Genomic DNA, 17,578 nt, shown 5'->3' with positions numbered 1-17,578 from the left:
AAAATCGTTCCACAAGTTTAGTACATTGAATAAACGTCTAATCATTACCTCAGATACAAGACCTATGTGTTCTTTACTTTCACTCGTAGATTACGGAATTACTAGTGTGGTTTTCGCCCGTTCACACATTAGTTATAAACCAACTTCGGGAACAATAATTCTACTTTATTGTCTGGACAGCTTTTCTGAATGATGAGTAAAATTAATTCAATAAAGATAAATGATAATCAATAGCTAGTGTTAAGATAAATAATCATTTCCATTATTCCAGTTCGTTAATGACTTATAGAAAATTGGTGAAACTTTAACTCCACAACCTGAAGGATCTCTTCGACACTGGATATAACACATATAGTTTACAGATTGTTTGTAATGCACTCTACTTTCATGCGTAGTTATTTAAACTATATTATAAAATTAGTAAGAACTTCTTCTGTGATACCAATCTGCAAAAAGCATAAAACACTTTTACAGAGTGAAGTTACAAGTAACAACAAGCAAACAAAACTACGTGTGTGTCGTTTAATAAAATTATGCGAGATGCATATAACGTCGCTATAATACAATGATTCAGTGAAGAGAAGTTCATTGATTAAACATGAACATTTTAGAAAAGGTTAACCCAAAACGTTTTATTAATTATTCTACTAAATTATCTTCTGCATACAAGCTTTTACCATTGAGAGCTAAGTTGAAATTCAACTAATCCCAACTCATTTAATTGTTATTAATTTTTTCTGGTTAGTTGAATTACCTCTATACCTTAGATTTCAGGTATTCTAATTCGTTACATTTTTCATTAAGTCACTTAAAATTAAAATTATTTTTAGCGCCAAAAGAAGAGTTAGGTTGGGCCCTGATTGAGGTGTTTAAGATTGTAAAGGGAACTGATGGTGTTGATGCATCGTATTTTTTAATTTTTAACAGTGAGGATGGTAGAACTAAAGGACACAAATATAAATTCTGGCAGGATATGAGTCATCTTCAGCTAAAACAGCTTTATTTTATTAACAAGGTGGTTGATTTCTGGAGTAGATTGTCTTCAGATGTTGTGGAGGCAGATAATTTAATTAAGTTTGGTTCTTTTTTAACTTGATAAGTATATGAATGATAAGGGCCGGCTTTAAGACTTTCGTTCTTTTTAAGTGAATTTAGTTTAGAGTTTGGAAAAGTCGAAATATATTGTCTCAAAACTGTGTGATCACTTACACCTCTTACTATTTAATAATTCCCCGAGAGTGTATTAACAAATTAAAGTTAAATGCAGTTATAGTCAGAACATATTTTAATGTTGTAGTTAAAGCTTACCACTGCTTTAGGTTGTGAAAATGTTGATTTAAAGGTAAACGTTTGATTATTGTTATTCATTGAAACTCGTCGTAACTTTAACATATACGTTTTGCTATCATTATTCATGACGTTCTTTCGAACACAGTTCCACCAAAGAAAGTTGCAATAGAACACCGTTCAAACGCCAGTGTTCTGGAGGTTCGAGAGGCGGAACGTGTGCCTCTATCTTGTTACGCACGAAAGAGCAAGCCGCAATCCGAATTGAAATGGTTTAAGAATGGAGTGGAATTGAAAGGTAAAAGAAAATGTGGAAAATAATTGAACAAAAGTTTTAATTTTTGCTAATTTTACTTTTAGAGACGCCTTCTGTGACATTCTTCTTTAACTAATTGAGACTGTTTTTAACCTTATAACCTTGTTGTTGAATAAGAATAAACTTAATAAACTACTCTTGTTTCTACTATAAGATTAACACACCTACGAATCTGTTTATAATTAAAAAATTCAAACATAAAAATATATAAATAATTTATAATTACAACTTGAGCGACGACTTTTGCTGAACACATGTATCAGTATCTTGGCTGTTTAGCCTAAATGTCTGTTATATTATTTTATTATTAATAAAAAAGACAAGAAAGAGTACAGCTTGATAAAAGTAACATGTAACTACTCTTATATGAGTAGAGTGATTGACTGTCACACGTGTAACATTCTCATGGTTAAAAGTGAAGTGTGCTTTCAGAGACATAGTGTGGATAGAGTGTTGAGCTCTTCGATCCCTTAAACTTAATATATGACGTATTAGTTTCATACATAAGTTAAAAGAAGGTATAAGAAAACCTGGTAAGCTACGGATGCTAAAACGTACTGCTTTCTACTTAACAAATAATACAGTTTAGAATCACGGTCACTATAAAGTACACATACACTGCGAGTCAAAATCTTAAGGCCAATTAACATAAAGAAAAAATATGCATTTTGCGTTGTTAGGCTCAACCACTTATTTGAGTAGAGCTTCGAAAGATGAAAATAAGGAGGGGGAAAATAAAAATAAAACCTTTTTTTTAGTACTTAATAGGAAAACTGTGAACACTATGAAACTAGCCTGAATACTAGCTGGTCAAAAGTTTAAGACCATACCAAAAAGAAGTCCTAAACAGGGTAGGAAATGCCCAACAAGAGGTCTCAATAGTGAGTTGCACGACCGTCATTACGAATAACTTCAAACATTCGCTTTAGCATGGTCGATATAAGCGTTTGCAGAAGGCTGGCTAGAATGTTATTCCAAGTGATTAAGATGGCTTCACGAAGATCATGCACTGTTTGGAATTGACGTCCATTTCTATAGACTTCCTTTGTCCTGCGGGCATTGTGGATTGTAGCGTTGTCCTGCTGAAAGATCCAGTCATTTCCACACAAGCGAGAGTCTTCAGTCAATAAGGATGCTCTCTCCAACATGCCAATGTAGCTGCTGCTGTTTGACGCCCCTGTATAACCTGAAACTCCATTGTTCCATGGAAGGAGAAAGCATCCCAGATCATGATGGAACCTCCTTCACTGTGTCGTGTAAAAAATGTCTCCGGTGAGATATCCTTATCGTTCCGGTAACGTTGGAAGCCATCTGGACCATCCAGGTTAATCTTTTCTCATCAGAAAACAAAACATTCGTCCACTTTTCTACGTCTCATGTTTGGTGTTTTTCAGTAAAGTTTAACCGAGCTGTTTCGTGGTGTGGAAGGAGGCGTGGCCTTTGAAGACGTTTATGGTTTTTGAAGTCTTTCTCTCGTAGATGCCGTCTTATCGTTCTTGAGCTGCATTCTGCGTCCGTAAGGGCCTTCATCTGGTTCGACGATCGGTTGGCGTCTTGCCGTACAACCCGTCGAATCCTCCTGCTCAACGCCAGCGAAATTTTCTTGAGCCAAACACTGTTTTACTATGCCCAATCTCACCAGCGATGGCACGTGAAGAGAGACCTTACTTTTTCAGGTCGACTTTTTAGCCTTTGTTATGTTTTTACCCAATATAACACAAAATATGTCAGTGGGAAATGTTGACAACGCTAATGCTTGAACACAAATGACTAAATTTCGTTACGTGTTTACTGATTAACGCTTCGTTTCAGTATGGTCTTAAACTTTTGACCAGCAAGTATTTAGACTAATTTCATAGTGCTCACATTTTCCATATTAAATGCTGAAAAGTTTTTTTATTTTTATTTTCCCTTTTCTTATTTTCATCTTTCGAAGCTCTACTCAAATAAGTGGTTCAGTCTAACAACGCAAAATGTATATTTTTTCTTTATGTTCATTGGCCTTAAGATTTTGGCCAAAACTGTAACTTGGTACCTTACCAAAAGTTCGATTCCTTTCGGTGAACACATCAGATAGCCCTATAAGAAAAAAAAACACACAAAATCACGCCCTTAACAAAAGAGTATTACTTTTTCAATCAAAATAAAACATATCCATAAAAAGATATTTCTCAGTTGATCCACCAGCTATATAATAAAGATAAAAGAATTGAATACAAAAATATTGGTTTTTAAGTTTAAATAAAATATTTTGTTTTTTCTCAATTAAAGACAAAGTTAGTTCAGTATGGAAGTTTAATTATTATTTCACAATGTAATATACAAACGGTGCGTAGTGTCTTTATAAGCCTTGTGTTAGTATTAAATTAAAATACATTGTTTCTGAGCATATATAATTTTAATTAGGGTAAAATAGTGCTGCATAAAATGTCATTAAATAATACTCATTTGTGATGATACCTGTACATTATTTTACTCTAGGATTTTTAATTATGCTTTTATATCATGAACGTAATTTGATAATTCCTCTGCTTACCAAAATGTTTCCAAATTTCCATAATAGTAAAATTACAGATTAATATTATTTTTTATCTGCCGGTAGTAAAACCGTTTTACCGTAATTTTGGGAAGAGAGTAGACATCTTAACTTATGGATATTGTTTTGTTTTTGTTTTTTTAATTAAGCACAAAGCTACGCAATGGGCTATCTGTGCTCTGCCCACCACGGGTATCGAAACCCGGTTTGTAGCGTTGTAAGTCCGCAGACATACCGCTGAGCCACTGGGGGGCTATGGATATTTAAAATTCGTTATTGTAATTTTGATAACACTTTTATTTGTTCCACGGGACTTAATCAAGAGTTCTATCATTGTTTACAGGCGTAACGAATGTATAAATATGTCTTTGTTCGACATATAATTACGAAAACTATCATGGAAATAGTTAAAGTATTTCTTCAATTCGTACCTTATTCTCATCCTTTCAGCCGTGGGGGCGTTATAATGTAACGACCAATCCTACTATTCGTTGATAAAAGAGTAGCTCAAGATTTGGTAGTGGATTGTGATGACCAGCTGCCTTTCGTCTAGTCTTACGTTGCTAAATTAGCGACGACTAGCGTGAAATACAAAAACAAACAAGTCTTCTTCTCTTCGTGGCTAGCTTTCTTCAGGTTTCTCAGCCTCATTACGAAAGAAGACGATAAACGCAGATGCGTGTTTTAATAGTACGTTTATTTGCCACTTGGTTCTTTCTCCTTATTTTTATATGATAAGAGGTCTTAGTAACATGGTATTATCGACATAGAGCACTTCAAGACCATCTTCTTAATTAGATAACGTGATGGTTAAGACCAAAGATCTCCGAAACGGCTTGTTCACAAGGTCTAGCACAATAACACTCTACCCGAAATTGGACGACAATAACGTCACCTATACGTGCAAGGTCACTCATCCCGGATTAAAGCGACCACAGTCCTCGTCTGTGACAGTAATAGTCCTTTGTAAGTTATCGACATGTTTTTCCCCCTTTCTTTTAACTAGCTTACAATAAAGTCATTTTATTCGATTATTAAATAATTTAATATGATAATATTAAACTTATGTTAACAATATTGGTATCATCTTAACTCAGGTTTACGTTGATATACCATTTATTAGAATATGACTTTGAAGTTGATAATTCGAGGATGAATACAATGGAAATATATAGGCTTTAATGAAATTAAAATGACATTTAAAAGAGATATAGACATATGTTATCAAACTAACAAAACTATTTCAGACATTTTAATGATTTTCTATAGAACGTTAACACATACTTAAATTATCAACAAGTATTTTTATGATGTTTAATCACGTTGAGTATTATGGTGTTTTGCAGACCCTCCTGAACCACCAAAAATCGAAGGCTATCAAAATAACGATATTGTTCAAGTGGGTGATACATTAACTTTGGCTTGTATTTCTCGAGGGGGGAATCCGCCATCTAAATTACTCTGGTTCCGAAACGGAGCTCAAGTTGACTCAAGCTACTCCGTGTCTGGCAGAGAAACGACCAATCCGTACACGTTTCACGTCGACGCGTCTGACAACAACGCCGACTATCGGTGCGAGGCATCTAACAGCGTCACATTGAAACCAATGGTCGCCAGTGTCAGATTAAAGGTCTACTGTAAGTCATATAAAACGATACTATCGGTAATACTGAGAAATGCTTGAGTAATGTGGTGTAAAATACCCTAATCATGTGTAAATTTAAGTAAATTAGCTTTCGCAACTTAAAATTACAATCCTGATTGTTCGACTCACAGCACGATTTCAATTATATTGGGTTGTCCAGAAATAAATGTCGTTTTTTGAACTGCAAAGTTTGGAAAAATATAAACCAGTGTTGTAAAACATACTTTAATCAAAGAAAGCAACATTTGCTTCAACATGCTTTTGACAACGTGTAACGATGCTGTTTACACCCCTGCTATAGAAATCAAAGTTTCTATGGTCAATGAATTCCCTGAAAGCTTCTTCTGCAGCGGCCTGGTTTTGAAAGAATTTATTGTTCAAAAAGTTGTCAAAGTTCCTGAAAAATAAAAACCTGTAGGGCAAAGGTCTGAGGGAATAAGGTGGATAAGGCAGAGCCTCAATTCCCAATTTCTTCAGTTTTTGGAGCGTCATTCTTGACAGGTCTCATAACACCGATTTTGTTGATCTTCAATCAGCTCATGCAGAACCCGCTTATCCAACTTCTTCATCTTTCCAATCGCACTTAGGTGGTTGACAATGCTTGATTTGCTTGTGTCTAGCATTTATACAAGCTTACATACTGTTATGTGAGGATCTGTCTCAACTGCTTCCCTTAATGTGTTTTCTTCTAATGATGGCTTCCTTCCACGAACTTCGTTTTCTTCAAGACCTTCATCTTGATGTTGAAATCTTTAGAACCAACGCTGAACTGTATGATCAGTAACAAATCCGTGACAGTTGATGATTCGTGTAGTTTCGGTAGCTTTTCGTCCGAGTTTGAAGTCGTAAAAGAAAATCAGACGAAAGTCCTTCTTTTCCATGCTGCCTTAGGGGTTGCGAAACTTACTCTGAGTTTAAACAGCAGACAATTAAGACACCTCGTAAGCGACAAATGTTGGATTAAACCAAACAACCAAAGATAAGTTACTCAGTATTAAGCTTCTAAATGTCATCGTGAGAATTTCGACGTTTATTTTTGGACAACCTAATACATTAAAAATAATGCTATAAATGATATAACTCTGTGACATGTTAAAGTTATTGTTTTTAATATGTGTCTCACAAGACAAACAAGTCAACAAAGGCGTCAAATTTAAGATCCCAATTATCGTTAAATTCTTTATATTTTTACAAAATATTAAGCACAATGACTCCATGATACGCTGTCAGTCTTGTGTTGATTCGTACCACACTTTAAGAGGTCGAAAAAAGGTTTATATCATCATTCTAAAGACTGTTAAAGTTTTATTATTGGATAAAAACTGTATATAGTAAAATACTTTAACAAAGTGGATTGCTTTCTAACACACGACATTACACCACTGAACATTGGAAATAATGTCATTTTTATATCACGTTAATCATTCATTTAATGTGAACTGTATAAACACCTAAAGTGCAATCTGAAACACGAGCAGCACATTATTTCTATGCTATTTTTTGTATCAACAGTTTCTATTCTGGAAACCAAGTCATTTAGATCTTAATACTACATTTAACAATACTTCATGATAGCCTATAAAACTTTTTTTTTCCTGTAATATCTACTGACCATTATTTTAATGTCTTTCTCAGTTCCGCCTGCGCAAGTGTCAATAAAGGGACCTAGAGAGGGCAAAAGAAGCGATAACGTTACGCTCAACTGCATTGCTGGACCAAGCAATCCAGCTGCTAAGATATCATGGGTTGTAGATGGCAGACCCGTTCCTTCTGCTGGATCTTCCACTGAGAGCTCAGAAGGAGGTTGGATTACCACTTCAAGGATAACTATTGGTTTGACATGGCAGGTAAACAAATACATTATTTAACTATTTCATTTTTTATGGCTTCTTTTTATTTTCGATAAAGAATTACTTGTTTATGAATAGTTTATAAATAATATTAGATTTATAAAATAATAATAATTAAAAAGCACGATAAGTAAAAATTATTCAAATGATTATTTTGATTCTTGGTTAAAACCTTTGGTTAAAACATTCAGTGCTGAAACGCTCATATAAGAGTTTAGCAGCCTTAAATGTACGATCACGGACACGTGTGCATCGTAAGTAAAGCACCTATATATAACACTTTTAGATATTGTTTTATTGTTGTTGTTGAATTGAAAACACAATGATATTGCACTAAAATGCTTATCACCACTTGTCATAGATGATGCAAGAATCGCAACACTGAACGTGTTAAAAACATAACAGTAGGAACGGCCACAAGAGGTGAAACAATTGATAAAGCGTTCAAAACATCTTTCTATTATTTCAAAATACTTTGTCAGTTTGCATGTTCCCAACACAAAGCTTTTCATTGAGCTATCTGCACTCTACAATCCATGGATATCGAAAACTCGGTTTATAGCGTCAAATACACAACTAAGAGCAATAAAGAAGTTTGGTTTTACAAATATTTAAGGTCGATTTTCTTTCAGGGCCCAAAAGAAGTGTCTGTTTCTTGTTATGCCTTAAATGAAGCATTGGGAGACAGCGTTTCTCAGACGACTTCTCTGAGTATAATTTGTAAGTATTATATGAATATGGTGTTTGTTTTGTTTTCGTTTGTTTTTGAATTTTGCGCAAAGCTACTCGAGGGCTATCTGCGTTAGCCATCCCTAACTTAGCAGTGTAAGACCAGAGGGAAGGCAGCTAGTCATCACACCCACCGCCAACTCTTGGGCTACTCCTAAGGTGTAGTTTCACAGATTTTAGAACGTTTCGTCACACTTAACTAAAGGTATACGTACAGTTAAAATTATACAGTATTATATTGAGGCCACATGAAATTTGTATTTGTTGTTGTTATAACGCTACTGAATGATTCTTAGAAAGGGTACTATGCCAGAAACGTCGTATTAAGTAATAGTTTTAATGCCCTTGTGGTAGTAGTGTTGTTTCTTACATACTTTTTCGTCGTTTCCTACAACAATTCTCAACAACAATTGGAGATAGAGACCCCAAGATAGAACTATCTTTAAATTAGAATGCTCAACATAGAAAAGAAAAACATTCAGAAATACCTGCCACTTACTCGGCTGGTATTTTTATAACGTTCACAATATCTGAAAATACAGAGAAATCTCAGTGACTTGTAGCGAGCAAAAAATCTCGGACCTTCCGGGACGCAGTCTGGCATGCTAGTAATTAGTCTGGTCCTTCTTTAGTTTGATGTCTTTACTTTAAAATCTCTGTTGAATCAATATTTGCTGCTATATTGCATATGATATCAAATTATATTACACTTATTAATATATGAAACCATACGTTCTACATATACAAATGGTATATCACACTGTTAGAGAGAAATGTGTTCCTTAAATAAGCGAAGTTTTAATTTAATCGATATTTATGTTAACTGTTAAACCAAGAAATGTTTTAAGCAAGCAGACATTTATACTTTTTCTGAAAGGATATTATTAGACAATCTGAAGACGTTTATATGTGTAATAAAAACACAGTAAAGTCAACAATTCAATGTAACTTGTGTGATGTTTTGTAAATTATTGAGAGTGAAATGTTAAAAAAAGTTTAAAAATGAGAAAAAAATTCTATAATCATAATAAATGTTAACCTTCTCGTTGATAAACGTCAGACAACTTTGAGGTACAAAACTTAAAACATCAATCTTGAAAGTAAATATATTGATGGTTTTCTTGGGTCCAGGAATATTTTAGTACGTACGTAAGTGATGACGTTATTTTAAAATAGTATTAGTGTAATTTACGTACATGACAAATTTCATTTCACCATAAATTTATGTCTCCTACCCAAAACTAGTTTCATGATTGGCTAAAAATAACATTTAGGGCCGACTCGGCTTTTATTGGTCACACTTTTTGTTCGCATGTGATTAATAAATAAATGTCTTGTGTCTCTTTTCACTCACGTACGACTTATGAATATTGTGAGTATATTTATTTATGTTAATCTTATAGCAGAGAAGTACATTAGCAACTCGTAAGATTCATTCATATTGTATTACAGTTCACCTAAATCTGTTTCGGACGTCTCTTTGGTTTACCTGCTCGTTTTGAACGTTCATGTAATCAGCATACACGTGCTTCACGCGTTCGCTGAGCTCATTTACACCTGTTTCACACATTTATCTAGTTCATCTGCACCTGTTTCACACATTCACTTGGTTCATCTACCCTTGCTTCAGACCTTCGCCTAGATCATTTTCATTTGCTTCATATGTTCGTCTGGTTCACCTACACGTGTTTGATACGTTCGCCTAGTTCACTTGCACTTCATTCACAAGTTTGATTAATTCTTCACCTACACCTGTTTCACAAGTTATCCTGGTTATTGATTCCACATACTTCTGTAATTTTCTTACTCCTGTTTCGCATTTTTCCATAGAGTATATGAAACAATTAATTCTAAATGCAGTCACATATAGAGAATTGCTGATATTCACCTTTTAAAAATTATTTATCAGTATAAACCTTTAAAAATGCTTTTTTAAATGGAACTGGTTAAAAAGTTTTGATAAGCTGTCTCATTCTCTGTAGATTGTCTGGTTGATCTCCTCCTAGCTCTACACAGCAGATTAAAACCCCTAATGAACATGTATGGCCTCAGTTAAATCATTTAGTGCCACTTTGCTCTTGCAAGAACACAATGAATTACCGATGTTTCAAACCTGCTCTTAAACTGTTTTGATTCACCGTCAGAATATAATTGCATTATTTTTTTATTTCCATGATTTTATAAAAGGTGTGTGGCAAGATTAAGACATGGTTCGTTTCACGAAGGTATCTTGGGAAATACACGTAATGCGTTCATCAGTTCGTGTTCTTTTCTGCCGTTACTGACTCTTGTCAGGTCTCAGCTATATGACAAGCGTGGAATAAAACAGTTACTGTTGAGGGAGTTTCTTTACTGTTTGTTTATAGAACATTTTAAGGAATTTTGTTATCCTATATTAATTCCAAGATTGTGCATTTTACTTTTAAACTTTATACCGATGTCTTGAAAATATTTACTTCAGTTCAAACACTTGTTAATTTGGTTCGTGAAAGAAGTGACCGTCATCCGAGCAAAATAAATGTTTGAATTTTAGAAAAAGTCGTGCAAGAGTATTTAGATCCGAATGGAGGTGGAAGAATGGGGGAAAACTGAAAGGGAAAGTGATCTAAGCATCAAGATGCTCTCAGCTTTTACGTTGCTTGGCTACAAATAAGATACTAAAGAATCTATCATACAGTTTCTAGTTTCTAAAGCAGGTCACGTAATGCAAACATTATAATAACATAAAGGAAACTTCCGATTTTCATGTAACTAAAACAGTAACTGTTATCAGAGGAGCTTTGGCCAATAAAGGATAAGAAGAAGCACGTTACCCGATAAGTCTGCCTTTGGGCTTGAATTTTTTTTTGTAAGTTAATGCTCGTGAAGCATATCAGTACACAGGGTAATGGCCAGATAAAATAGGTGTCTTTATAAGCAACATTAAGTATGATTTATACCTAGAGAATCTAATTTATTATTTAACACAAAACAAATTACAACATGAATGTTATAAGCACGAATGTATATTTAGTTACCTTATACTTCAACGATATGTATATTTGCTTTTTTGCCAGAACGATTTTGAAATATTTTTTAAACGTTAAAGTTATGTAAAAGTTATAATTGAGCCAACTTCTTACGGTGCTCCTGCTTGTCTTTTCGATATCAAAGGCACTCTAAGACACCTATCGGTGGGAATTGACATTAAGAATGTTTGAATTTGTTCATTGTAAACGATATGAAACTAATATTAAATTTTAAACATCATTGATGATGTACGCGAACGTTCTTACGTCACTATATCGTATATTATTTCACAGAATACTATCTGTTCTAGAAATAAGACAATAAATGTTATATTACCAAATGTTCAACAAACTGTAGCAATTTGAAATTACGTTAATAATTCACATAGGTAGCTTCATATCAGATTAAGTTGATAGAAACAACAAAAAAGTATCTATACATAGTTACACTCAGTGACTTTTCTTCATTACTCTTTAATATCGAGAAAAATGGGTTTAAAAGAACTCTAATACATCTAACTTATTCTGTATGTATTACACTTTTTTTGATCCTCAGTTTCTTTCACCGTCCTGTTGTTCCCCACAGATCCGCCAGGGCCTCCATCGATTAAAAACTTTCAAGACAAGGTTATCAGAGCTGGAGATTTACAGAGGCTCACCTGCGTTTCTTTTGGGGGAAATCCCTTTGCCACCCTTCGATGGTTTAAAGGAAATGCAGAGGTAATAGAATGTTCGATATTTTGTAAAACTGGAGCTTTTTTTACATATTTGTTTACCCTCACCTGAGTAAAATCATTTTTCTACGAGAGAAAATATATTTCTCCTATGCTAGACATTTTAAAGGACATATATCAGAGAATACAGTTGGAAGTTTTCTTATTAATATAACTTTAAGAACATTATTTGCACGTTTCTTTGGTTAGTTTTCATTAGTTTTGAATTTCGCTCAAAGTTACACGAAAGCTATCTGCGCTAGTCGTTCTTAATTTAACAGTGAATTTGAATTTGAATATGATTTGAAGCTATACGAGGGTTATCTGCGCTAGCTGTCCCTAATTTAGCAGTGTAAGACTAGAGGGAAGGCAAATAGTCATCACCACCCACCACCAACTCTTGGGCTACTCTTTTACCAACGAATAGTAAGATTGACCATCACAATATAACGCCCCTACGGCTGAGAGGGCGAGCATATTTGGTGTAACGGGGATTCGAACCCGCGACCCTCAGATTACAAGCCGAATGCCCTAACCACCTGGCCATGCTGGGCAAAGCTGGAGGACTGGCTACCTGAGCAAGCCATTTCTAATTTTAGACCATATAGACTACAAGAAAATCAGCTAGCTATCAGTAATTACTACCAACTCTTAGGCTATTTTAACTGAAAAAGGGATTTTACTGCCACTCTTATAACGCATAGAACGCTCCAAAGTGTGGAAAGTAATTTTGCAGTAGCGTGGCGAGAACTACGTAAAATAATAATAAGTAAAGAAGAAGTTAGACTACCAGTCTATATAAAAAGAAACCAATCAACCATTATATTTAAATAAAAAGCTATACTATTATTATACATTTAAATAAGCTAACTAATATTTTTTATATATTTATTTAAAGGAAAAGCCAGGCTATTTATGCATTTGAAAAGAAGCTAGGTAAAGCATATATATTTAAAAATCCAACCAAATGTTATACATTATAATAACAAGGCAATTGTTATAAATGTAAAGAAACCAGATAATCGTTATGTATATATATATAGGAATAAGTTAGATGATCGTTATATATATCCTGTTTTATTTCCGATTTATTTTCACTTTACTTCGACAATCGGACACAGTATAAAGAAATTATTAATATATTGATATATTGCGTGTCATGAAATGTTTCACTTGTGGTTTGTGTGTGTTTTTCTTATAGCAAAGCCACGGTGGGCTATCTGCTGAGTCTACCAACTTGTAGTTTGTTTTTCTTTCCATAATCTATTAATTGTTAGCACTGGATACTCTATTCAGGTTTATACTGAGATGGAAACACGTTTAATTTCGCCCTATGTTAAGAGACAATTCTTACCTCAGTTTTTTATTATCTATTATTAGGTTAGCGGGACCGTTGAACTTTTACCAAAAGGGGTATCCAGTACATTTGTTTTTCGAGCAGATGCAAGTGACAATGGTGCAGTCTATAGGTGCGAGGCTTCAAATCCAGCTGCTCTGCGACCTATGGCGACATCTGTAACTCTATCAGTTATATGTGAGTTTCAGGTTGAAGCAAATTTTTAAGAAAGTGAATAACGTATGAAGTTATTATTAAGTTATAACAGCAGAAATTATCTAATTTAATTAGTAAGCTATGCTACTTCCTAAACACATAAAACAGTCAAAATAATGCTCTACCCGCAACAAAAATGATACACGTTATATTAGGGTTACAGCTCATGGAGGAAATGTTATTACACATTATTTCAGACGGTCTCCGTTATATGCATTTATGTAATTATGGTAAGCTTGCCAGTAACATAAGATAAGTGAAAATGGGTCGTTCGCTAGAAACACTGCGTGATCTAATTTGGTTTCTGCAGGTTGTTACCCATTTTTATCAATTAAAACTCTAATTATAAATTATTTATCTTAACTTAATGTAAGTATCTGTTGCAGTATTGATAATTCAGTTAATTGATTAATTTAACTAATGTATGGAATATGTATTTAAACATGAATAATTAATTACTTTGGTTGCTCTAACAAACGTACGCGTATGTTGATATATTGATAATCACTTTGATTTGGTCCCATACATGCAAGCACAAAAAAGCTTGTAATTGATTTTTAACCTTGTTAATCTCTAAAAGCATAATCGATTCAGTAGATCTATATGTTTAACGAAGAATGTGATTGTAATACAAATTAACTATCGATGAATACTAGTGAGTTAGTTTATTTAATACAAATTAACCATCGATAAATACTGGTGAGTTAGTTTATTTAATACAAATTAACCATCGATAAATACTGGTGAGTTAGTTTATTTAATACAAATTAACCATCGATAAATACTGGTGAGTTAGTTTATGAAATTGATGGATTGTTTAGAGACACTGAAATTCATATTCTGAAGATCATATTCCATGCTTCATTGTAGCCTACGGAGTTGACAATGCTGCTTGTGATTCACATGCGACGTTTCATTGACGTCACGATGTTACAAATCACAATGTTAAGCGTCCGTTATGTCGTGTCATTTTTGTGTCTTGTGACCCACTAACAGACAACACACTACTGTAAATTGAGATGAGTGATTAAAATAGGTGGTCCTTCCAGTGGCTTTCGACCCCTTTCGGGAAAAATCAATCAATCACATACAATATATAACAGAAGAATACATTAGTACATTGAAGGCGTGGTCTTATAATTACCTTTAAAATTCAGTAATCCCTCAGTTTTAAGATCTGATAAAAAAAAAAAAAAGACGGTGTGGATTAAAAGGTCATAATTTATCGTTCTTACAAAATTTAGTACAGCTAGGAAGATTTTTCACAGACGTCGTAATATGTTTAAAATATACAACATATATTGATCAGTTGGAAAGACAAAGTGTTCATATATCTCAAATAATTTATGTCGACTGATACTAAACTAATCGGTTATTTCAAAAGATACGTATATATTTATGTGTTGTCTCTTTTCTATGTTTACCTTGACAAGTCAAAGGAAGTTCTTTGAAAGGCTAGAAAACAATTACAGAAAGTCGAAAATCTTTACACGTAATGTGTTTTTGCAGTGATGAAATGTTTATACTTGAAATTAAAGACAAATATTCATTCACTGCTACAATGGACCTCAACATAATTAAATTGGCCTGCAAAACTAAAGTGAGCCTCGATCATTTTTATTGCTATTTTTCATTATAACACCTGTTAATGTTGGAACTTTCAAACGTAATGCTTTACTGTGTTATTTCTTTCCTTTCATCTTTTTTAAACTACCATTAAATAAAATATGACTAGAGTGTAGAGACCTGACGTGGAAACTACCTGTGTTCCTTTGTTTGTTTGTTTTTATCTGACTTTTTATTATTATTTTTTGTAGCCAGCAATTCTATTAATCACGTGCCACGTTAAAGAACACATATTTTTCTGAACATGTTCCACGGTATTTCTTCTATAGGTACATTATGGACATAACAAATATCTGCTTCTTTGTACTGCCAAAATTTAGCCTTTGAAAAACTTTGTGTTATTTTTGGATATTTTTAAAAGAGGTAGGAAAGTATGCAAGACATAGAACGCTTCACTTATCTCATACTTGATCGAAAATCGCATTACTTTTGAATAAGGCCAACTCAGTATTCCATTTCATCACTTTCACTATATCATGGCGTACATACTAATGGGGTACTTTTGGTTAATAGTTTAGTTCGATGTAAATCTGCGAAGCAGTATACGTGACAAAGAAACTCAACCACCGTCCTAACACATCTCGCAGAGACCTAATATATGTACAAAGCAAAACCAAATGTATATGGCAAAATAACCACGCCAAGAACAGAAAATGTTCATTAATAATTTAGGGGGAGTTATAGAGATCGTGTTATTATTTCCTAATTATAGTCAATGGGTGGATATCGGGCGGTTTTTATTAAGCACTACTCTTATTTTTCTTCATAGATAGCATTGGTTTCATTACATTATTAATGTTTTGTGTGGGGTAACCACAATCAACTTTAGATGGTAAACGGTAGTGGGATTTGGGAAGTTTTTGATTATAACAGCGAAGGTTGTTTCTTATTAAGCACAAAGCTACACAAAGGGCTATCTATCTGTACTCGGGGAAGGGGGGAGCTGAGGTATACCCAACATTTTTGGAAATTCTTATTGCACATTTCTTTTAAAACTATACATTTATGTACTTCATGAGTAATTTGTGGGACAATTATCTTTTTATACAAAAATTATTTTTTTACTTTTATTTACTATAGATACCAACGACAGCTGAGTTATAGCCAACATTTTTGGAAATTCTTATTGCACATTTCTTTTAAAATTATACATTTATGTACTTCACTAGTAAATGTTGGGGTTTCTGTGTGTTTTTCTTATAGCAAAGCCACATCGGGCTATCTGCTCAGCCCACCGAGGGGAATCGAACCCCTGATTTTAGCGTTGTAAATCCGGGGCTGTAAATGTTGGGACAATTACCTTTTCATACAAAAAGTTATTTTTAATTTACTATTCTTATACAGTACTATTTACTTTACATAAAAATTTAATTGTTTGAATTCTGAAATATACAGTGAGATTCAGCTTCAAGTCTACTGTGAACATCTTAGTCACTAATTCAGATTAACCCTCACAGTTAGAGTATTATGACAATCGAAGTTTGAAACCGAACACGATATCACCAAAACCTCATAAAAAGAAATAAATCAGGTTCCTGGAAAAGCTGAAGATTTTATTGGAACAAAACCGCCCGATTAATTCTTAATAAATAGATATGTTCATTGCAAACTCGAATTTGGAATATTTTCAAAATGGTATATTAGGTACAATAAATATAGTTATAACACACCAATTGCTTAACGCTTAGTGACACCACCAAAAATTGTTATAAATAATATTTACTGATAATCCAAATCTATTTGCAGTTCCACCTTCCTCTGTGAGTATTAAAGTTGAACCGATAAATCCGAAGGCTGGACAGACGGTAAGTTGTGTCGTAACGAAGATTAATGCTTCTTTATTAATATTTGATGTACCAGTATTACAAAAGTGCAGCAGTGAAACATGGGAGCACGGACTAATATGGCTGCTCTACGGAACATCAGTAGTTTGAAATCAAAATTAAAGTTTGTAAACATTCGATATGCAAGAAATTCAGCTTGTTTAGTTATACCCTTTTGGTGAAAGCAAAGGCTGAAAACTAGATTTTTTTACTCCTTAAAGAATTGTTTAATGCCTGTTTGACAATAAGAAAATAGCAAGAGCTGAATATGTTTATGTCTTTTTCTGTAACTCTTATAATAAACAGTATATAAAGTGTATTTGTGTATCAGATATATTTATGGAAACCACGATGGAAAAAGAATAAAACAGGAAAGTGCTACGTGATCGCTGTCCCTCTACCGTATAAAAATTAACTATACCACAAGCAGTCACGTGTTTACAGTTTACACTATGATTCGTTGTCACCCAGTATAGCAGTATAAAAACTATGA

At 33.7% G+C, this 17,578-nt stretch overlaps 1 protein-coding gene across 2 annotated transcripts in view; it reads left to right on the top strand.

Moving 5' to 3' along the window:
- LOC143225253 (nephrin-like) overlaps positions 1-17,578 on the top strand; it is a 167,225-nt gene that overhangs the window by 121,871 nt on the left and 27,776 nt on the right. For both annotated transcript variants that reach the window (XM_076454335.1, XM_076454334.1), the window contains exons 5-12: positions 1,436-1,585; positions 4,938-5,105; positions 5,486-5,776; positions 7,420-7,631; positions 8,267-8,354; positions 11,958-12,091; positions 13,465-13,618; positions 17,009-17,067. In XM_076454335.1, coding sequence (XP_076310450.1) covers positions 1,436-1,585; positions 4,938-5,105; positions 5,486-5,776; positions 7,420-7,631; positions 8,267-8,354; positions 11,958-12,091; positions 13,465-13,618; positions 17,009-17,067 — 1,256 coding nt within the window. The remainder of the gene's footprint in view (positions 1-1,435; positions 1,586-4,937; positions 5,106-5,485; positions 5,777-7,419; positions 7,632-8,266; positions 8,355-11,957; positions 12,092-13,464; positions 13,619-17,008; positions 17,068-17,578) is intronic.

Source organism: Tachypleus tridentatus, chromosome 9, assembly GCF_004210375.1.
Source record: "Tachypleus tridentatus isolate NWPU-2018 chromosome 9, ASM421037v1, whole genome shotgun sequence".
Lineage (NCBI taxonomy): Eukaryota > Metazoa > Arthropoda > Merostomata > Xiphosura > Limulidae > Tachypleus > Tachypleus tridentatus.
This window is presented reverse-complemented; position numbering and strand designations above follow the sequence as displayed.